The sequence below is a fragment of the Oncorhynchus clarkii genome, chromosome 27 (genome assembly GCF_045791955.1).
Source record: "Oncorhynchus clarkii lewisi isolate Uvic-CL-2024 chromosome 27, UVic_Ocla_1.0, whole genome shotgun sequence".
NCBI lineage: Eukaryota > Metazoa > Chordata > Actinopteri > Salmoniformes > Salmonidae > Oncorhynchus > Oncorhynchus clarkii.
This window is the reverse complement of record NC_092173.1, coordinates 95,601-118,881: the sequence shown is the minus strand read 5'-3', so window position 1 is coordinate 118,881 and position 23,281 is coordinate 95,601. Positions and strand designations below refer to the sequence as shown.

The following is a 23,281-nucleotide window of genomic DNA, read 5'->3' as shown; positions in this document are numbered from 1 at the left end:
ATTACGGGCCTGCTGCTGCTCAGTCAGACTGCTCTATCAAATCAGAATTAATTATAACATAACACACAGAAATACGAGCCTTTGGTCATTAATATGGTCGAATCCGGAAACTATCATTTCGAAAACAAAACATTTATGATTTCAGTGAAATACGGAGGAACCGTTCGGTATTTTATCTAACGGGTGGCATCCCTAAGTCTAAATTTTCTTGTGACATTGCACAACCTTCAATGTTATATCATAATTACGTAGAATTCTGGCAAATTAGTTCACAATGAGCCAGGCAGCCCAAACTGCTGCATATACCCTGACTCTGCGTGCAATGAACGCAAGAGAAATGACACAATTTCACCTGGTTAATATTGCCTGCTAAACCGGATTAGTAGTTATGTGATTATGATTATGATTGATTGTTTTTGTGAGATTTTGAAAACCTCCTTCCATCAGCAAGGGCATTGAAGATGAAACGTGGCTGGGTCTTTCAGCATGACAATGATCCCAAACACACCGCCCAGGCAACGAAGGAGTGGCTTCGAAAGAAGCATTTCAAGGTCCTGGAGTGGCCTAGCCAGTCTCCAGATCTCAACCCCATAGAAAATATTTTGAGATTTAGATTTCACTGATCTAGAGGAGATCTGCATGGAGGAATGGGCCAAAATACTAGCAACAGTGTGTGAAAACCTTGTGAAGACTTACAGAAAACATTTGACCTCTGTTTTAAATACCCTTTGTTGGCAATGACAAAGTATTGAGATAACAAAAGTTTATTGACCAAATACTTATTTTCCTCCATAATTTCAAATCCTACAATGTGATTTTCTGGATTTTTTTTCTAATTTTGTCTGTCATAGTTGAAGTGTACCTATGATGAAAATTACAGGCCTCTCATCTTTTTAAGTGGGAGAACTTGCACAATTGGTGGCTGACTAAATACTTTTTTGCCCAACTGTATGTTAATGTGATTTTGATGTCTATGTACTGTTACAGTGAAGAGGAAGAAAGCCATCCTGTCAGACAGTGAAGGTGAGGAGGAGAAGGCTGACGAACCAGGTAATATGACAGACCGGCAGCTGGGCATGTGCAGTTGGGTGGCTCTAGTCAAAAGTAATGTACTGTATGGGGAATAGGTTGCCATTTATGAGGCACTATAGTATGGCCAGTCTTGAAGTCTGATAGTTAGCTAGTGTGTGGCGATTAAGGCTGCATCTTAAATTACCCTCTATTTCCTACATAGTGTACACTGTAGTGTGTTAGGTGTGTGTTTTTTTCTTATTGACATGCTCTGTTGGCTGGGTCTCCCTTGTAAAAGTGGTCTTCTGACCTCAATTGGACTTCATGGTTAAATCATGTAAAATAGTTTTTGTCAGAGCCATGGGGCTGAGGATGATAATAATGGTGGTGACTCTTCCTCAGTGGTGAAGAAGAGCCGCGCCGTGTCTGACGATGACAACTCCGACAGTGACGCAGGCTCGGAGGCGCCTGACAAAACCATGGCCAAACTGCGGGAACTGGGATCAGAAAGCGAAGACGAGGATGATGGACAGAAGGTGGAAGGAGGGAAGAAGGACGAGAAAACACTGTTTGGTAGCGACAGCGATTCAGGCGACGAGGAAGAGTAAGTATTCCGATCCCCCTCTCCCCCACACACACTCCCTTTTAGTTTGAGTTATGATTTTCCTTACACAAATGATATTTTTGTTTACTTTCGTTTTTATCCGATTTGAGATTCTTTCTGTAATGAAAGTAGTAGTATTTTTATTGTGGAACTTGACATGAATCCAATCAAATGCTTTGTGAACAACGGGTGTAGACTAACAGTGAAATGGTTCCTTATGGGTCCCTTTCCAACAATAGAGTTAGAGATAGATTGATATTGAAATAGTGACAAAAGGAATAAATACTTAGTGAATAACAATGAGTAAAAATAAGTTACAATTGCCGGGTCAATGTGCTGTGGTATGAAGTAGCTATGTACAGTGCATTTGGAAAGTATTCAGACCCCTTGACATTTACCTTACAGCCTTTTTCTAAAATGGATGAACATTTTTTCCCCCTCATCAATCTACCAACAATGCCCCATAATGACAAAGCAAAAACAGTAAAAAAAATATATTTAAAAAAAAGTTTTTTTTTTGTTTAAATAAATTAAACTGAAATATTACATTTATATAACTATTCAGACCCTTTACTCAGTACTTTGTTGAAGCACCTTTGGCAGCGATTACAGCTTTGAGTCTTATTGGGTATGACGCTACAAGCTTGGCATAACTGTATTTGAGGAGTTTCTCCCATTCTTTTCTGCAGATCTTCTCAAGCTCTGTCAGGTTGGATGGGGAGGGTCACTGCACAGCTATTTTTAGGTCTCTCCAGAGATGTTCGAAGAGGTTCAAGTCCTGGCTCAGGCTGGGCCACTCAAGGACTTTGAGACTTGTTCCCAAGCCACTCCTGTGTAGTCTTGCTGTGTGCTTAAGGTCGTTGTTCTATTGGAAGGTGAACCTTCGCCTCAATCCTGACTAGTTCCCCCAGTCCCTGCCGCGATAAAACATCCCCACAGCATGATGCTGCCGCCACCGTGCTACACCGTAGGGATAGTGCCAGGTTTCCTCCAGACGTGGCGCTTTGCATTCAGGCCAAAGAGTTCAATGTTGGTTTCACCAGACCAGATAATCTTGTTTCTCATGGTCTGAAAGTCCTTTAAGTGCCTTTTGCCAAAAACTCCAAGCAGGCTGTCATGTGCCTTTTACTGAGGAGTGGCTTCTATCTGGCCACTCTACCATAAAAGCCTGATTGGTGGAGTGCTGCAGAGATGGTTGTCCTTCTGGGAGGTTCTCCCATCTCCGTAGAGCTGAAGCTCTGTCAGAGTGACTATCGGGTTCTTGGTCACCTCCCTGACCAAGGCCCTTCTCCCCGATTATTCCGTTTGGCCGGGCGGCCAGCTCTTGGAAGAGGCTTGGTGGTTCCAAACTTGCTCCATTTAAGAATGATGGAGGCCACTGTGTTCTTGGGGACCTTCAATGCTGCAGACATTTTTCGGTACCCTTCCTCAGATCTGTGACACAATCCTGTCTCGGAGCTCTACGGACAATTCCTTCGACCTCATTTTGCTCTTACATGCACTGTCAACTGTGGGACCTTATATAGACAGGTGGGCCAATACATTTTATTTACCCGCGGTGGACACCAATCAAGTTGTAGAAACACCAAGGATGATCAATGGAAACAGGATGCACCTAAACTTAATTAAGACTCATAGCAAAGGTTCTGAATACTATTTTTGCTTTGTCATTATGGGGTATTGTGTGTAGAATGATGAGGGAAAAATGTATTTAGTCCATTTTAGAATTTTTGAAGTTTTTGAACCTTTATTTTACCTGGCAAGTCAGTTAAGAACAAATTCTTATTTTCAATGACGACCTAGGAACAGTGGGTTAACTGCCTGTTCAGGGGCAGAACAACAGATTTGTACCTTGTCAGCTCGGGGGTTTGAACTTGCGGTTACTTCCGGTTACTAGCCCAACGCTCTAACCACTAGGCTACCCTGCCGCCCCAGAATGTAACAAAATGTGGAAAAGTGAAGGGGTCTGAATACTTTCCGAATGCACTGTATGTACTGAAAGGATGTGTGTGTTGTAGTCAGTATGGTATGCTCTTTCTCAAATAGGAAAATGATTGCAGACATTTTTGGTGACTCTGGCGATGAAGAGGGGGAAGAGTTTACGGTGAGTTGTACAAATCAAATTTTATTCGACACATGCTTCGTGAACAACAGTGAAATGCTTACTTATGGTATCTTCCCATCAATGCAGAGAGAAAGAAAATAGAGAAATAATAGCAAAGTCATTATATACACAGTGAGTAAAGATAACTTGGCTATATACATGGGGTACCAGTACCAAGTCCATGTGCAGGAGGAGTATGAGGTAGATACAGTGCCTTCCGAAAGTAGTCAAACTCCTTGACATTTTGTTTATACAAGATGGGATTAAAATGGATAGATTTATTTATTTTGAATCTACACAAAATACTCTGACAAAGTAAAATAAATTATATATTTTTAAAGAATATTGAGAAATAAAACACAAATATACAGTGTCTCTTAGAGCTTTGCACACCTGGATTGTACAATATTTGCCTGTTTTGTTTTTTAAACTCTTATTGTTGATCATTACTAGACAGCCATGTTCAAGTCTTGCCATAGATTTTCAAACCAATTAAAGTCAAACCGGTCATACCACTCAGGAACATTTGTCATCTTGGTAAGAAACTCCAGTGTAAATTTGGCCTTGTGTTTTAGGTTATTGTCCTGCTGAAAGGTGAATTTGTCTCCAAGTGTCTGTTGGAAAGCAGACTGAACTATATTTTTTTTGTAGGATTTTGCCTGTGCTTAGCGCTATAATGTTTATTTTCATCCCCCCTAAAAAACTCCCTAGTCCTTGCCGATGAAGAGCATACCCATAACATGATGCAGCCACCACCATGCTTGAAAGTATGTAGATTGGTACTCAGTGATGTTAGATTTGCCCCAAACATAATGCTTTGTATTCAGGACAAAGCATCTTTGTAGTGATTGGGTGTATTGATACACCATCCAAAGTATAATTTATAACTGACATGCACTGTCAACTGTGGGATTTTTTATATAGACAGGTGTGCCTTTCCAAATCCAATTCATAGAATTTACCACAGGTAGACACCAATGGTAGACAATCAAGTTGTAGAAACTTCTCCAGGATTATCAACGGAAACAGGGTGCACCTGAGTAAAAAGAGTCTGAATATTTATGTGAATAAGGTATTTCTGTTTTTAGCTAATAAATGGGTAAAAGTGTATTTAAAAAAAACTGTTTTTGCTTTGTCATTATGGGGTATTGTGTGTAGATTGAGTTTTATTTTTAATCCATTTTAGAATAAGGCTGTAACGTAACAAAAAGTGAAGTGGTCTGAATACTTTCAATGAAGGAAACAGTAAGTTTGGTTGAAGATTGGAGCAAGCCTTTAAAAACACTTAGAATTCATTTGTTGCCAGCCTGGGGTCATGCATTCCCCATAAAACACATTTACCCTAGAACCTTTCAAATGTGAAAAGGTCAAACAACCATAGCCAGTCCTTTCAGATCTGTGAACACCAAGGGTCGTTTTCCCAATCATAAATCAAGTTTAATGTGTCTGGGAAACCGCCCCCAAAGGTTTAGGGACTCTCTCTCGGGAATTGTCTAAACACCAAAACTATACTGCATCTGATTCAAGTTCCCTACGGCTGACGTTGTTTTTTCTGCACCAATAGGGTTTCAATCAGGAGGATCTGGAGGGGGATAAGAGCCAATCTCAGGCCTCTGCGAAGAAAGCAATGGCAGATGACTCTGACTCTGATGAGGGCGTGGACAGGGGTGGTGGCCAAGAGTGAGTATCTCAATGTTTTCAATCAGTCGATTTCCACTTGCCACTATACTTTCATTCTATAGTGGAAGCATGGCTGACTCTGTTTCTATTCAGCACCAGTTTCATGTCGGACTTCGACGTGATGCTGGCTCGTAAGAAGGCCCAGAGCGGGAAGCGCCGACGGAACCGCGACGGGGGAACGTTCATCAGTGATGCTGATGACGTGGTCAGCGCTATGATCACCAAGATGACAGAAGCTGCAGAGGTGATGTTCTGGCCCCAAAATGTGTGTTCTGTCATAGGTCTTCACAATGCTTGTGTGGGTGTACCATTCTATGTGATTTACAGGAGGACAGAACACTGAACGCTCAGAAGAAGCCAGCGTTAAAAAAGCTGACCCTCCTCCCCACTGTAGTTATGCACCTAAAAAAGTGAGTCCATCCATGGCTCTCAATACTACCACAAGCCTAGTCTATAGACACTGAGTGTAGAAAACATTAGCAACACTGGCTCTTTCCATGACAGACTGACCAGGTGAAAGCTATGATCCTTTATCGATGTCACTTGTTAATTCCACCTCAATCTGTAGATCAGGGGTTCTTAAACTTTTTCAGCCTGGAACCCAAATGAGAAATTCTCATTTCCTGAGACCCAAGCTTAGGAACGTATTAAACTATACGTAAATATTGGTACATTTTATTGCCCTTATGCATAAAACAAATGCAATGGTAGCCAAAAACGAATAACAATGAAATTAAATAGCCATATCCAATAGCTTTTCATGTTTATTTTCCCCCATTTAAAAACTCTTACATATCAGTCTGGGTTGGAACTGTTGCTGTTAAAATTCAATAAATAATTTAAATTCTGAACTGGAACAAACTGATTGATCACATCACACAGATGCATAACAGAACTGACACGCAAGCTTTTTGGTAGTGCAACCGTAAGTAAATGATCAGGCCTACTGTACATCTTACTGTAGAAATTATTGTCGAAAGAAAGTTTAGGTTGGAGCTGTTGCTGTTAAAATAGAAGTCGTCATTTTTATTCTGAACTGGAACAAACTGATTGATCCAGGCTGTATCACATCCTGACGAGATTGGGAGTCCCACAGGCGGCACGCAATTATCCCAGCGTTGACCAGTTTTGGCCGCCATAGGCCATAATTGTAATTAAGAAATAGTTCTTAACTGACTTGCCTAGTTAAATAAAGGTTAAATTTAAATAAATAAAATATTTAAAAAAACAATCACACAGATGTAGACCAGGAAACACACACACACACACAGTCCTAATGAGGTGTGTGGCTGGTTGATGTTTTCAACAAGCAGGTCTATTCTGGGATCAGTTTTTGACAGTACAACACCGAGGTCATGCTCAGCATTGAGACTGTTTCTGTACGTGTTTAAGTAATCCAGAGTTGAGAATCCTGACTGACATGGACATGTGGTGCCAAACTTGACCAGAACATGTACTGCTTTCTCAGGCAGACAGGAGATGGCTTCTTGCTGCAGATGAGCAACCCAGAACTGTGTGTGCGTTTGTCTCAAAAAGTATCTGGCTTCAATCAGTTTATTCCAGTTCAGAATAAAAATGATGACTTGTATTTTAACAGCAACAGTTCCAACCTAGACTAGTTTTCAACAATAATTTATACAGTAAAATGTACAGTAGGCCTGAATGTTTCATCTTCATCTGTACTGTTACTTAGGGTTGCACTTATCAGTAGCTAGTTAGCTTGCTTTGGCTAACGTTAGCTATTAGCTGTGTACAAGGCCAGGGGATTGTTTTAAAGAGAAACTCTCATATACTACTATGAGAGTTAGTATTCCCTTATTTCTGCTCATCATCTGTTTATAGAATGACAATGCCCTGCTAGCTGACTGACTTTTCCACTGTGGAAGCACTTTCCTGAAGCATTCTGCCCTGTTCTGAAATAATTCCCTGGGTACACCGTCACGCTGTGGATGTTTGATCAGGACGTGTCGTTATAGGAATTTGTTCGTTTTGATTGACTCATTACTAAGCGCTTCCCCGAACAAAAAACATTGAGGGAGCTTCTCGTTATTTCTCGAAGTTTGTGTGAAAGAGGGAGAAACTCATCGGTGTATTGGCTTTTCATGACGATTGAGCTCAGTCAGAACTTGTAGCATGACACTATTTGATGGCGAGTCTGTAGTTGAGAGCGCATCGTCTGCTGCTGAACGACTACGAATCGTCTGCTGCTGAACCACAGCGCATCGCCTGCTGCTGAACCACAACGCTGCAGCGTGTGTCGCGGAGTGATCTTCAACAAAACTCCAGAAAAAAGACCAGGGCATCTTCCTATCGCGCAGCTGCCAAACTGAGCAGAGACCGCAGTTGCACTTGGCCAAATCAATTCCAATAATTCATTAAATAATTATACATTTACTCTGACACATCGCGACCCACCATTAACATACTTTAAGAAAGGCTGTTGAAGGGGAGGAGACGGGTTAAACAATGATTTTTAAGCCTAGAGACAATTGAGACATAGATTGTGTATGTGTGCCATTGAGGTTGAATGGGAAGACAAAATATTAGTGCCTTTGAACGTGGTATGTTCCAGGCGCACCTGTTTGAGTGTGTCAAGAACTGCAATGCTGCTGTGTTTTCCATGCCCACAGTTTCCTGTTGGTGTCAAGACTAGCCCACCACCCAAAGGACATCCAGCTTTAGATACCTTGTAGAGTCCATTCCCAGATGAATTGAGGCTGTTCTGAGGGGAAAGGGGGGGTGCAACTCAATATTTGGAAGTTGTTCCTAATGTTTTGTACACTCTGTCTGTGTGTGTGTGTGTGTGTGTGTGTGTGTGTGTGTGTGTGTGTGTGTATTACAGGAGGTTCGTGGCACCTTTAATTAGGGAGGACGGGCTCGTGGTAATGGCTGCAGCAGACTGAGTAGAATAAAATCAGTAAATCAGAAGCGTGGTTTGATGCCATTCCATTCGTTCCGTTCCAGCCATTCTTATGAGCCGTCGCCCTCCTCAGCAACCTCCACTGGTGTGTACAGTACCAGTCAAAAGTTTGGAAACACCTGCTCCTTCAAGGGTTTTTCTTTATTTTCTAGATTGTAGAATAATAATGAAGACAAACTATGAAATAACACATATGGAATCATGTAGTAACCAAAAAAGTATTTCAAAATCTAAAAATATTTTGTTTTGTATTCTTCAAAGAAGCCACCCTTTGCCTTGATGACAGCTTTGCACACTTGGTATTCTCTCAACCAGCTTCATGAGGAATGCTTCAACAGTCTTGAAGGAGTTCCCTCATATGCTGAGCACTTGTTGGCTGCTTTTCTTTCACTCTGCGGTTCAACTCATCTCAAACCATCACAATAGGGTTGAGGTCGGGTGATTGTGGAGGCCAGGTGATCTGATGCAGCACTCCATCACTCTCCTTGGTCAAATAGCCCTTACGCAGCCTGGAGGTGTGTTGGGTCATTGTCCTGTTGAGTTACTGACCATCACACCTCTTCCTCCATGCTTCATGGTGTGAACCACACGTACAGAGATAATCCGTTCACCTACTCTGCGTCTCACAAAGACACGGCGGTTGGAAGCAAAAATCTCAAATTTGGACTCATTTCCGCCGGTCTAATGTCCATTGCTTGTGTTTCTTGACCCAAACAAGTCTCTTCTTCTTATCGGTGTCCTTTAGTAGTGGTTTCTTTGCAACAATTCGACCATGTTAACTCTAATGAACTTATCCTCTAGAGTAGAGGTAAAGCTGGGTCTTCCTTTCCTGTGGCAGTCCACATGAGACCCAGTTTCACCATAGCGCTTGGTTTTTAAAACTGTTCTTGCAGAAACTTTCAAAGTTCTTGACATTGTTCAGATTGACTGACCATCATGTCTTTAAGTAATGATGGACTGTCGTTTCTCTTTGCTTATTTGGACTGATCCATAATGTGGACTTGGTAAAACACCGTCTTCTGTATACCACCCCTACCTTGTCACAACACAACTGATTGGCTCAAATACATTATGAAGTAAAGAAATTACACAAATTAACTTTTAACAAGGCACATTGAATTGAAATCCATTCCAGGTGACTACCTCATGAAGCTGTTTGAGAGAATTCCAAGAGTGTGCAAAGCTGTCACCAAGGCGTTTGGTGGCTACTTGAAGAATCTCAAATATAAAATATATTTTGATTCGGGGTAACACTTTCTTACTACATGATTCCATATACCTGTTTATGACTTCACTATTATTTTTCAATGTAGGAAATACAAAAAATAAAAGAACCCCTTTTGACTGGTGGTGTGTATACACATACAGTGCTTTCGTAAAGTATTCAAACCCCTTGACTTTTTCCACATTTTGTTATGTTAGAGCCTTATTCTAAAACTGCTTAAATTGTTTTCCCCTTCATAAATCTACACACGATACCCCATGATGACAAAGCAAAAACAGGTTTTTAGAAATATTTAATAAAAAAAATATAAGTATTCAGACCCTTAACGCAGTACTTTGTTGAAGAACCTTTGGCAGCGATTACAGCCTTGAGTCTTCTTAGCTATAACACTACAAGCATGGCACACCTGTAATTGGGGAGTTTCTCCCATTCTTCTCTGCAGATCCTCTCAAGCTCTGTCAGGTTGGATGGGGAGTGTCGCTGCACAGCTATTTTTAGTTCTCTCCAGAGATGTTCGATCAGGTTCAAGTCCTGCCTGGCTCGGCCACTCAAGGACATTCCGAGACTTGTCCCGAAGCATCTCCTGCATTGTCTTGGCTGTGTGCTTAGGGATGTTGTCCTGTAGGAAGGTGAACCTTTGCCCCAGTCTGAGATCCTGTGTGCTCTGGAGCAGGTTTTCATCAAAGATCTCTCTACTTTGCTCCGTTCATCCTTCCCTCCATCCTGACTAGTCTCCCAGTCCCTGCCGCTGATAAACATCCCCACAGCATGATGCTGCCACCTTTGCTTCAGTGTAGACATTGTTAATGTTGTGGCAGCTTCATTAAATAGTACCCGCGAAACACCAGTCTCAACTTCAACAGTGAAGAGGCGACTCCGGGATGCTGGCCTTCAACTGGCAGCTTCATTAAATAGTTTTCAGCTGCAAAATTGCAAAAGTGTTTTCTTTTTTTTTCGTTTTATTTTTACCCCTTTTTTCTCCCCAATTTCGTGGTATCCAATTGTTGTAGTAGCTACTACCTTGTCTCATTGCTACAACTCCCGTACGGGCTCGGGAGAGACGAAGGCTGAATGTCATGCGTCCTCCGATACACAACTGCTTCTTAACACAGCGCGCATCCAACCCGGAAGCCAGCCGCACCAATGTGTCGGAGGCTACACCGTGCACCTGGCAACCTTGGCTAGCGCGCACTGCGCCCGGCCCGCCACAGGAGTCGCTGGTGCGCGATGAGACAAGGAGATCCCTACCGACCAATCCCTCCCTAACCCGGACGACGATAGGCCAATTGTGCGGACCTCCCGGTCGCGGCCGGTTACGACAGAGCCTGGGCGCGAACCCAGGGACTCTGATGGCACAGCTGGCGCTGCAGTACAGCGCCCTTAACCACTGCGCCACCCGGGAGGCCGCAAAAGTGTTTTCAAATGATCAATTAAAATGACAAACTTGGATTTGCTAACACAATGTGCAATTGGAACACATGATGTGATGGTTGCTGGTAATGGGCCTCTGTATGCCTTTGTAAATATTCAATTTTTAAAAAATCAGCCGTTTCCAGCTACAGTAGTCATTTACAAAATTAACTATGTCTACACTGTATTTCTGATCAAAAACAAGGACATTTCTAAGTGACCCCAAACCTTTGAACGGTTGTGTGTGTGGACAATTCTTGATACACAAAGGAAATTGTTCAGCGTGAAGACCCCAGCAGTGTTGCAGATCTTGACACTTAAACAGGTGCGCAGGTTATATAAATATAAATAAATAAATAAATATATGTTATATTTGAGATTCCTCAAGTACTTTAATCTTTTGTCTTGCCCATTCACCCTCTGAGTGGTATACATACGCAATCCATGTCTCAAGGCTTTAAAAAAAAAACATTTCTTTAACCTGTCTTCCTTCCCTTCGTCTCTACTGATTTGAAGTGGATTTAACAAGAGACCTCAATAAGGGATAATAGATTCACCTGGTCAGTCTGTCATGGAAAGAGCAGGTGTTCTTAATGTTTACTGTGTACTTGGTGTGTGTATATATAGTACCAGTCAAGTTTGGACACACCTACTCATTCCAGGGTTTTTCTTTATTCTTTACTCTTTTCTACATTGTAGAATAATATTGAAGACATCAACACTATGAAATAACATATGGAATCATGTAGTAACCAAAAAACTGTTGAACAAATCAAAATATATGTTATATTTGAGATTCCTCAAGTAGCCACACTTTGCCTTGATGACAGCTTTGCACACTTGGCATTCACTCAACCAGCTTCATGAGGTAGTCTTCTGGAATGCATTTCAATTAACAGGTGTGCCTAGTTAAAGTCAATTTGTGGAAGGTTTTCCTTAATGAGTTTGAGCCAATCAGTTGTGCTGTGACAAGGTAGGGGTGGTATACAGAAGATAGCCCTATTTGGTTAAAATACCAAGTCCATATTATGACAAGAACAGCTCAAATAAGCAAAGGGAAACGACAGTCCATCATTCATTTAAGACATGAAGGTCGTTCAATCTGGAATATTTCAAGAACTTTGAAAGTTTCTTCAAGCGCAGTCACCAAAACCATCAAGCACTATGATGAAACTGGCTCTCATGAGGACCGCCACAGGAAAGGAAGACCTAGAGATCAAATCAAAGTTTATTTGTCACATGCGCTGAATACAACAGTGAAATGCTTACTTACAGGCTATAACCAATAGTGCAAAAAATGTATTAGGTGAACAATAGGTAGGTGAAGAAATAAAACAACAGTAAAAAAGACAGGCTGTATACAGTAGCAAGGCTATAAAAGTAGTGAGGCTATAAAAGTAGCGAGGCTACATACAGACACCGGTTAGTCGGGCTGATTTGGTGTAGTATGTACATGTAGGTATGGTTAAAGTGACTATGCATATATGATGAACAGAGAGTAGCAGCAGCGTAAAAGAGGGGTTGGCGGGTGGTGTGTGGGACACAATGCAGATAGCCCGGTTAGCCAATGTGCGGGAGCAGTGGTTGGTCAGCCCAATTGAGGTAATATGTACATGAGTGTATAGTTATAGTGACTATGCATATATGATAAACAGAGTAGCAGCAGCAAAAAAGAGGGTTTGGGGGGGCACACAATGCAAATAGTCCGGGTAGCCATTTGATTACCTGTTCAGGAGTCTTATGGCTTGGAGGTAAAAACTGTTGAGAAGCCTTTTTGGCACTCTGGTACTGCTTTCCATGCGGTACTAGAGAGAACAGTCTATGACTGGGGTGGCTGGAGTCTTTGACAATTTTTAGGGCCTTCCTCTGACACCGCCTGATGTAGAGGTCCTGGATGGCAGGCAGCTTCGCCCCAGTGATATACTGGGCCGTACGCACTACCCTTTGTAGTGCCTTGCGGTCAGAGGCTGCGCAATTGCCGTACCAGGCAGTGATGCAACCAGTCAGGATGCTCTCAATGTTGTAGCTGTTGGACCTTATGAGGATCTCAGGACCCATGCCAAATCTTTTTAGTTTCCTGAGGGGGAATGATGGTCCTTCTGGTCTGATGTGTCTAAAATTGAGATTTCTGGTTCCAACCGCTGTGTCTTTGTGAGACGCAGAGTAGGTGAATGAATGAGCTCTGCATGTCTGGTTCTCTCTGGGAAGCATGGAGATGGTGTGGGGGTGCTTTGCTGGTGACACTGTCTGTGATTTATTTAGAATTCAAGGCACACTTATTCAGCATGGCTACCACAGCGATACGCCATTTCGTCTGGTTTGCGCTTCGTGGGACTATCATTTCCTTTTCAACAGGACAATGACCCAACACATCTCCAGGCTGTGTAAGGGCTATTTGACCAAGAAGAGTGATTGTAGTGCTGCATCAGATGACCTGGCCTACACAATCATCCGACCTTAACCCAATTTGGGATGAGTTGGACTGCAGAGTGAAGGAATAGCATCCAATAAGTGCTCAGCATATGTGGGAGCTCATTCAAGACTGTGGGAAAAGCATTACAGGTGAAGCTGGTTGAGAGAATGCCAAGAGTGTGCAAAGCCTTTATCAAGGCAAAGGGTGGCTACTTAGAAGAATCTAAAATATAAATGTTTTCTTTAACACTTTTTTGGGGGTTACTACATGATTCTATATGTGTTGTTTCATAGTTTTGATGTCTTCACTATTATTCTACAATGTAGAAAATAGTAAAAAAATAAATATAAAAAAATCCCATGAATGAGTAGGTGTGTCCAAACTTTTGACTGGTACTGTGTGTGCATATGTGTTTGTATGAGTGTATGTGTATGTACAGTTGAAGTCGGAAGTTTACATACACCTTAGCCAAATACATTTAAACTCAGTTTTTCACAATTCCTGACATTTAATCCTAGTAAAAATTCCCTGTTTTAGGGCAATTAGGATCACCAATTTTATTTTAAAAATGTGAAATTATAGAATAATAGTAGAGTCATTTATTTCAGCTTTTTTTTCTTGGCTGATTTCTTTTGATTTCCCCATGATGTCAAGCAAAGAGGCACTGTGTTTGAAGGTAGGCATTGAAATAGGTACACCTCGAATTGTGACACAGTGAATTTGTGGAGTGGTTGATAACGAGTTTTAATGACTCCAACCTCAGTGAATGTAAACTTCCGACTTCAACTGTATGTGTGTGTTTTTATATATATATATATATATATATATATATATATATATATATTTATTTATTTATTTATTTATAACTCTGACTGAATGATTTAGAGTTTAATTTAAAATGTTGTACCATTGAGTTTACATATAGCACTTAAGTGATTTGGTCTTTTGGATGCGTATATGGTCTGACATGTGTGTGCGTTCAGGCAAGACCTTAAGGAGACGTTCATTGACAGCGGGGTGATGTCGGCTATCAAGGAGTGGATCGGCCCGTTGCCAGATAAGAGTCTTCCGGCCCTCAAAATCAGAGAGGATCTCCTCAAGATCCTCCAGGAAGTAAGTGCTAGGGATTCCATTTCTGCAACCCCCGCCCAGACATCACCATGGTTTTTAATCTTTATAAAGACCTGTGTTTTCAAATGGTTGTCCGTTCTCCCCCCCCAGCTCCCCAGTGTGAGTCAGGAGACTCTCAAACACAGCGGGATAGGTCGAGCCGTCATGTTCCTATACAAACACCCCAAGGAGTCGCGCCCCAACAAGGACCTCGCTCTCAAACTCATCAGTAAGTCCCCTACATACCTATACTCAAAAACATATAAAATGTGCATTCAATAATGTGCATTTGGCCTAAGTAATAGCTGACCAGGTATTGTCTGACTGAGTCAAGTAAAGAATGAATTAGGTCATTAAAGGGTTTTTAAAATTCTCTCATTTTCACTCAACTGTTTCATAGTGTTGTTTTTTCCCCAAGTTCCAGCAGCTTCTAGTTAGCATGTAGCAGAGATTTGTTTATTTGAGTGTTGGTGTTATTGCTCGAGTATTTGGTATTGCTACTTCCTGTGTCTGTACAGATGAGTGGTCCAGGCCCATCTTTGGCCTGACATCTAATTACAAGGGCATGACGCGCGAGGAGAGACAACAGAGAGACCTCGACCAGCAAATGCCGCAAAAAAGACGCCTCAGGTAAATGTGCGCGCACCCGGGGTTTCCGTTAGGACATTGTGGAGCTGGAAAACGTGACCAGAAAGATGTTTTACATTTGTTCTGAACCTACAGTGCCTCCGGAAAGTATTCAGACACCTTGACTTTTTCCACATTTTGTTACGTTACAGCCTTATTCTAAAATGGATTTAAAAAAGAAACAATCCTCAGCACCCCATAATGACAAAGCGAAAACAGTTTTTTAAAGAACATTTTGCAAATTTATTACAAACAAAAAACGGATACCTTATTTAGATAAGTATTCAGACCTTTGATGTGAAACTCGAAATTGAGGTCAGGTGCATCCTGTTTCCATTAGTCATCCTTGAAATATTTCAACAACTTGATTGAAGTCCACCTGTGGTAAATTAAGTTGATTGGACATTATTTGGAAAGGCACACACCTGTCTATATAAGGTCCCACAGTTGAGCCCACAGTTTTGTCAGAGCAAAAACCAAGCCATGAGGTCCAAGTAAGGCACAGATCTGGGGAAGGGTTCCAAAACATTTCTCCATCATTGAAGGTCCCCAAGAACACAGTGGCCTCCATCATTCTTAAATGGAAGAAATTTGGAACCACCAAGACTCTTCCTCGTACTAGCTGCCTGGCCAAACTGAGCAATCAGGGGAGACGGGAGGTGACCAAGAACTTGATGGTCACTCTGACAGAGCTCTAGAGTGCCTCTGTGTTTGCCAAAAGGTACCTAAAGACTCTGACCTTAAGAAACTAGATTCTCTGGTCTGACGAAACCAAGATTGAACTATTTCGCCTGAATGCCAAGCGTCTGGAGGAAACCTGGCACCATCCCTACGGTCATGCATCATGCTGAGATGTTTTTTAGCAGCAGGGTCTCGGAGACTAGTCAGGATCGAGGAAAAGATGAACGGAGCAAAGTACATAAAGCTTCTTGATGAAAACCTGCTCCAGAGCGCTCAGGACCTCAAGCTGGGGTGAAAGTTCACCTTCCAACAGGACAACGACCTTAAGCTACACAGCCAAGACGACGCAGGAGTGTGGCCCAGCCAGAGCCCGTACTTGAACCCAATCGATCATCTCTGGAGAGACCTGAAAATAGCTGCCCCATCCAACTTGACAGAGCTTGAGAGGATCTGCGAAGAAGAATGTGAGAGATTCTCCAAATACAGATGTGCCAAGCTTATAGCATCATACTAAAGGCTGTAATCGCTTCCAGATGTGCTGGAACAAAGTACTGAGGGAAGGGTCTGAATACTTATGTAAATGTGTATTTCAGTTTTTTATTTAAATACATTTGCCAGCATTTCTAAACACCTGTTTTTGCTTTTTCATTGTGTGGTATTGTGTGTAGATTTGATAAATGTGTCTGAATACTTTCCTAATGCATTGAATGTAATATATACTGTGTCCGTAAAATGTGTATAATCTTGTTTTTGTTATTTGTAGTCCCACCATTACGCTTCGCTCAACTCTCCCATCCATCTCTGAACACCATCCAGTTTTGATTTCTATTTGCCATATATTTTTCAGCGGTGCTGTGATATTTCACAAAAGTTCTGAATCGAGGCTCATTATCTTTTTAATTTTAATTTTAAATAGCTGTGGATTGTTTCAAATCACAAGCAGTTTGGATAGCGCTCGTGGCAATAGCCCTAGCCTATTATTGAGTTGCGGCTGTCAGTGAAAAGCATCTAAAATATGTGTGCAGATAGTGTCTCGAGTATTATTTAAAATGTTGAGACAAGAAGGGGGGATGGCAATTGTTTCATTGTGTATCTTGTTTGCCCTGTTATTTATTTTCTATTAATTAGTCATTTTACCATTCTCATTCTCGAAGTTGAAATGTTGTTCACGGAGTTCACTACCTGCTAAGGTTACACGGTTTATTTTATAACCATAATTTATGAGATGCATCCATTTTTTCATTGTCTTTTGTTTGTAGTGCTCCATGTGAGTGATGAGCATGTCTGGTATCTCTGTCCTCCATAATGTTGAGGAAGTACTTGCACCTGTTTTTTTTAACATGATAATATATTACAATTATAGTTCCTCACAGTAAGCTATTTTGAAGTATCTTATCAACGATCTCCCCCTCGATAATCACCAATCCTCTGTGTGAAAGAGCAATGGAAGTTCTAGGCCTACTGCTGCATTGTCCTATAGGCTATGAGTTCCATGCGCTCATTTCTTCAGCCGCCAATGGATCAAGATGTATCAATGTGTCCATATGGCAAGAGACTGGTGAACTCGCATTAGTTGACTTTTAACTTTCAGATTTATATAATTTTAATTCCAATTTTTATGATTAACCACTTGACAATGATTTTAAGGAACGAAAACATTATTGCAATGAAAATGTTCCACGTAAATGCTCCTATCAAAATCAAAACTAGCACGCAGAATGGTAGAAATGGTAGGATAAATTGCTTGCTTCCCTCAACTTGAAACTCAGGCACTGCCTATGAAGGCTTTATAAAATAATTTCCTCCCAAGTTTCTATGCTTGAATTTAGCCTATAGGCTACTTTGAAGCAAGGTAAGACATACATCAAAATATGAAATAAATTCAGGTTTCAAACAATTAAGTATGTTTTCATAATGCACACTGCCTCTAGCTCATATTGTGAATTGGTGGGTGATGTGGTGATAGCCTGTTTCCTGCATTTGAATGGTAAATAGTTGTGCTTCAATTACTAGTTGAGAAATAAAAATAGTAGTCCTTTTTAAACTGTGCACCAAAAGGGTTTTAACCAAAGGGGTTTTAAACAGGCCATTGCATTTAGAATTGTTGCGCAGTAAATGGGTTTATTATAAAAGCAGGTTTTATTCCAGCTGGGGAGCTGCAGGAGAAATCCTGCACAATATAGGCTGTGATAGTTGGATAAATAAGATACTAACGGAAATACACACAGGCCAATTTAATTCCACTAAATTATGCAAATGAACCTATAGACCGATAAGCAAGACTGTCAAATGTATTTACATCAACTGGTATTTTCATCAATTAATAAGACGCATTTATTTTGCAATGGGATTTTGTTTCTCCTGGCCATTTGTCGGCTTCATTTTTTTCAGCAAATTAAATCTAAGGCGGGGAATGGAAACCCCAACACACACTCATTGATGTCCCACACATACACTCACTTGTTATACAATATACCCCTTTAAACACATGCATGCAGTTGTCTACTGGGATCACACGAGACATGGTCTGTTCACTCCAACCAGCCCCCTCCCACCCTTTCCAGCTCATTGTCCCACTGTTCCTATCTATTCCCCCTGCCTGTCCTCTATATTCATCTACTTTTCAGTCCTCACACTCCTCATTTCACTGTGTCACTCTGCTCATCTTTGTCAAATCCCCCTCTCTCTCCATGACTGTCTACTTCCCAACGTGCCCCCCCCCCCACCCCCAGTCAGCCTCAAAAGGTGGAGAGGTCCAAGGAACCAGATGTCTTCTCCCCACAGCAACTCAGGTTCAGTGTGGTTGCATGATTGCTCCGACACAGGAGTGACTTTGGCTGCAGTCAGATTTTCAACCCCCCCGCCCCCAGGTTGTTATATCTGGTGATGTTTTTTCCCCCAGAGACAATGATATGTGTTGGTATGAATGATGGTAGAAGAGTCAGATTGAGCCTCGAGTTACTGAGGCTTTGTTGTGAGTATGGCTTCATTTTGAGCAGTGTTGAGGGTTAGACAGGCTTCTTTGTAAGCGTATTGTTTGTGTGGGAGATTCTCTTCATTTTAACCGTGTTGGATCAGTGTTTGCTGTTGTAACTCTTACTATGTCTGTCAGAAGCTAAAACGCGTCACTGGGCCAGGGCTTCGATCTTTGCACAAAGCAGAGTATAGCTATGGATCTCTTCCTCAGTTAGCAGTGAAGGTTGTCTGGCCATTTGCCCCCCCCCCCCCGCCGCTGACCTTTTAAGCCTAACCTCTGTGTACGTCATATCCTCTTGCTCTTCAAATGACATCTCTCTCCAGTTCAGGAATAAACATCTTAGTTTTTTGGGTGTTTCTTCATACAGTGCCTTGCGAAAGTATTCGGCCCCATTGAACTTTGCGACCTTTTGCCACATTTCAGGCTTCAAACATAAAGATATAAAACTGTATTTTTTTGTGAAGAATCAACAACAATCATGAAGTGGAACGACATTTATTGGATATTTCAAACTTTTTTAACAAATCAAAAACTGAAAAATTGGGCGTGCAAAATTATTCAGCTCCCTTAAGTTAATACTTTGTAGCGCCACCTTTTGCTGCGATTACAGCTGTAAGTCGCTTGGGGTATGTCTCTATCAGTTTTGCACATCGAGAGACTGACATTTTTTCCCATTCCTCCTTGCAAAACAGCTCGAGCTCAGTGAGGTTGGATGGAGAGCATTTGTGAACAGCAGTTTTCAGTTCTTTCCACAGATTCTCGATTGGATTCAGGTCTGGACTTTGACTTGGCCATTCTAACACCTGGATATGTTTATTTTTGAACCATTCCATTGTAGATTTTGCTTTATGTTTTGGATCATTGTCTTGTTGGAAGACAAATCTCCGTCCCAGTCTCAGGTCTTTTGCAGACTCCATCAGGTTTTCTTCCAGAATGGTCCTGTATTTGGCTCCATCCATCTTCCCATCAATTTTAACCATCTTCCCTGTCCCTGCTGAAGAAAAGCAGGCCCAAACCATGATGCTGCCACCACCATGTTTGACAGTGGGGATGGTGTGTTCAGCTGTGTTGCTTTTACGCCAAACATAACGTTTTGCATTGTTGCCAAAAAGTTCCATTTTGGTTTCATCTGACCAGAGCACCTTCTTCCACATGTTTGGTGTGTCTCCCAGGTGGCTTGTGGCAAACTTTAAACAACACTTTTTATGGATATCTTTAAGAAATGGCTTTCTTCTTGCCACTCTTCCATAAAGGCCAGATTTGTGCAATATACGACTGATTGTTGTCCTATGGACAGAGTCTCCCACCTCAGCTGTAGATCTCTGCAGTTCATCCAGAGTGATCATGGGCCTCTTGGCTGCATCTCTGATCAGTCTTCTCCTTGTATGAGCTGAAAGTTTAGAGGGACGGCCAGGTCTTGGTAGATTTGCAGTGGTCTGATACTCCTTCCATTTCAATATTATCGCTTGCACAGTGCTCCTTGGGATGTTTAAAGCTTGGGAAATCTGAGGCGCAACATCTTGAGACTTCCCGGGAACGCTTGCCAAACTGTCCAAGCAAACCAGGCTGGGGTTTGGTGTTTGAGAAGTCAATGAGAGAAGGGGGAAAATTCTTCTGTAGTTGTTCATTTTCTTCAAATCTAAAAGCACAACCTAGATTTGAGCCAATGTCTTAAGTAGTTATTACTGCAACCTTGTGAAAGTGACCAACGGACACGTTTTAATTTGAGTCAAAAACAACATATCAAAGGAGTGCCTTTTGATATGACATGCGCAGTTCGGCACAAGACGACCGTTAGAACCGATGACGTGTTTCTGCGCATGAGCTTAGCTAGCCAATGTCACCATGACATCGCTTACAAGCATGATCAGGGATTTTTATCGATGAAGCAGTTTCTACTGTACCGTCTTTGCTACCTTTCTCAAACACTAACCTTTGAACAGGAAAGAGGCAGTAACGGCATGTGTTAAGACCAGTGTGCAGAGTGCTAGCTGCCCTTACTGTTCGTTAACTGTGTGTGGCCAGGTCAGTCAGTGGTCACTCAGACTCTCTCTTCCCATCTCGCTCTCCCCTCTCTCTCTCTCTCTCTCTCTATCCCTACAGCTCAGGGGGACAGACTCCTCATAGAGACCTGGAGAAAGTGCTGACGGGAGAAGAGAAGTGAGTAGTGACCTGGGTGTTCACATGTTGTGTGTGTGTGTGTGTCTGAGTCCGTTGTCTGTGTTGCTCTTTGCTGACACCCCTCTTGTGTTTGTTGCCCGACAGAGCTCTGCGCCCAGGCGACCCTGGGTTCTGTGCCCGGGCCAGGGTGCCCATGCCATCCAACAAGGACTACGTTGTGCGGCCCAAATGGAACGTGGAGAGCGAGTCCAGAGCAGTGAGTGTTTGTCCGTCCAGCTGTCTGCCTGGGAGAAGGGAGGAGAAAGGATAGTTTTCCCATTTCTTTTAACTGTATAAATCAGACCAATTTTCTTCTCCAACCTGAAATCCTTGATTCCGGACATAACCGTTTCTAGGTCATTTTTAGCTGTTAGTTAGTTGTTAGTTGTGACTGAACTGGGTCTGTTAGATGTTTTGTCAATACATGACGTGGGCATCGGTAAGGAGCTGAATGTGATTGGTTCCCGACTGTAGACAAGCATTAAGAAAGGGATAAGCCGATTGGAAAAGCACAAGCGTCGCATCGCCCAGCAGAGGTCACAGCGGCGCATCACAGCGGTGAAGATCAATGTGGATGGCAATGGCATGCCCCTGTAATTCCTACTGTCACCACACGGGGCAGTAAGTGCCACCTGCATGTCTTTTGCTGGTCCTTGGTTGGACAAAGTTGCCCATAGAAACTGATCTTAGGTCAGTTAATTGTTACCCCCACTAATGGTGAAGGTTGAGAATGAGAGAGGGTAAGCTTCTACCCAGGGCCACTGTGTGCAGTGTGGACTGGAGAGCAACCATCCCACCACTTACCAAGTCAAACGGTTCTGCACACTGTTGCCCAGCCGCCTAATGAATGAATGAGTCCCCTGTTTAAAACATAACACACAGTACTACACTGTTTGAGCTGTGACATTTGAACTTCCCTGGTTAAGACATTTGGCTATACCATTGTTGCTTGAGTTTGTGCCCAGCATGGTGGGAATGTGTTCCTAATCAACTTAGTGTTCAAAGTTTTAAATAATATGGTTACGAAACTTAATGAGAAATATCAGATCGACAGACCATTCCAAATTTGATGCGAGTGTGTTTGTGTGTCAATAACCTTGCTCGCTAGGCTTGTAGTGGTACTACCGTATTACCACTGTCCAATATTGTGGCAAAGACGCACTGTGTTTTGGTGAATGTTTGCGACAGAGTAGTTCCACTTTCCTGTCTCTCCTTTTGTAATCCTCTCCTCCCTCTGTCTCCCAGGCCCCGGTTAAGAAGGGCATGTCACGGGTGGACAAACAGTTGCGTCGCTTCGCTGACATAAAGCGTATGACGAAGACGGGCCACGCGGTGAAGATCAGCGTCCAGGGCAACCGGATGCCCCTCTGATTTAAATGTTCTTTTTTTTTCTTTCTTTTTTTTTTAACCTTTTTCGGCTAGGTTGAAAGCACAGCTTTCAATACATAGCTTTTACTGATCTAATAATATCAGAGCTGTGATATCAGAGCTCCCCCAAGGAAGGGAGGATGGAAGGATGCAATTATTTAAATCATTTGATTAGGGCCCGGATCCCAGTTCTGTGTGCTTTAGCCAACTCCTCTAACTTGACGATGGTGCATGACGATGGTCAAAGCGGTTTGCTGAAGCACATAGATGAGACCATGCTATCGTCAAACCCCCTCAGGCCAGCCTGAATGTATGATAGTGGTGTGGCTTCACCGTCTGGTTGGCCTTCGGTCCTCTAGAGATTCAATACGGAGTGTGGAAGATTGGTGTTATAGTACGATTTTAAGGTAATTTCCAGTTGTGTCGACATGCAGCGTTGGCCTTAAATTTCTATAGCGCGGATTTTCCATGCTCTGTATTGAATGTACGTTAGGCCTTTGTTTTACTTTGTTTCTGAAGAAGCTAGCTGTACAGACGTAGGAGCTGCCTGTATGTCTTGACTGTGCCGGTTGTTTCCGAAGTTACTTTCATAATAAAGAGGGTTTCACCAGATCTCTAGGTCGTCTTTATTTGAAACGTTACCTATGGCCTTGAGCTAGATTCCTCTCAATCTCATTTGGCCACTGTTGATGTCTTAAAAACATGATACATTGATTGGAGTGAACTATCACTTTAATGCAAAACAAGTAGTTTGAAATAATTCAAACTACTCATTGCTAGTGGCAACTTATGTACTTTCACGAAACACTCCAACAAACTCCATTTAACAGCCCTAAAATGTGAAGCTTTGTATTACTTTGGGGGGAAAAAAATTAAATTGGGCGGTGAAACTGATCAAGTGCTCTCAGAACTAAATCTTACCTGGTTAATAATGTGCACAGTTTGTGTGTAAATTATGTTATTCACAATCAAATGAAATAAGGTAACTGAA

General features: G+C 42.1%; 1 protein-coding gene across 4 annotated transcripts in view; it reads left to right on the top strand.

The window, feature by feature from the left end:
• The window catches only part of LOC139386313 (protein IWS1 homolog), a 33,610-nt gene extending 10,705 nt beyond the window's left edge, over nt 1-22,905 (top strand). Inside the window, exons 4-17 of one of the 4 annotated variants that reach the window (XM_071131832.1) lie at nt 988-1,050; nt 1,414-1,615; nt 3,662-3,719; nt 5,284-5,399; nt 5,493-5,643; nt 5,727-5,809; nt 14,351-14,480; nt 14,589-14,706; nt 14,996-15,107; nt 18,518-18,577; nt 20,866-20,922; nt 21,028-21,139; nt 21,397-21,543; nt 22,168-22,902. In XM_071131832.1, the coding sequence (XP_070987933.1) occupies nt 988-1,050; nt 1,414-1,615; nt 3,662-3,719; nt 5,284-5,399; nt 5,493-5,643; nt 5,727-5,809; nt 14,351-14,480; nt 14,589-14,706; nt 14,996-15,107; nt 18,518-18,577; nt 20,866-20,922; nt 21,028-21,139; nt 21,397-21,519 (1,385 nt within the window). In that variant the 3' untranslated portion in view covers nt 21,520-21,543; nt 22,168-22,902. Of the gene's footprint in view, nt 1-987; nt 1,051-1,413; nt 1,616-3,661; nt 3,720-5,283; nt 5,400-5,492; nt 5,644-5,726; nt 5,810-14,350; nt 14,481-14,588; nt 14,707-14,995; nt 15,108-18,517; nt 18,578-20,865; nt 20,923-21,027; nt 21,140-21,396; nt 21,544-22,167 lie in introns of all 4 variants that reach the window. The other 3 variants (XM_071131831.1, XM_071131834.1, XM_071131833.1) reach the window with 3 other exon arrangements.
• The last annotated feature ends 376 nt before the right edge of the window (nt 22,906-23,281 follow it).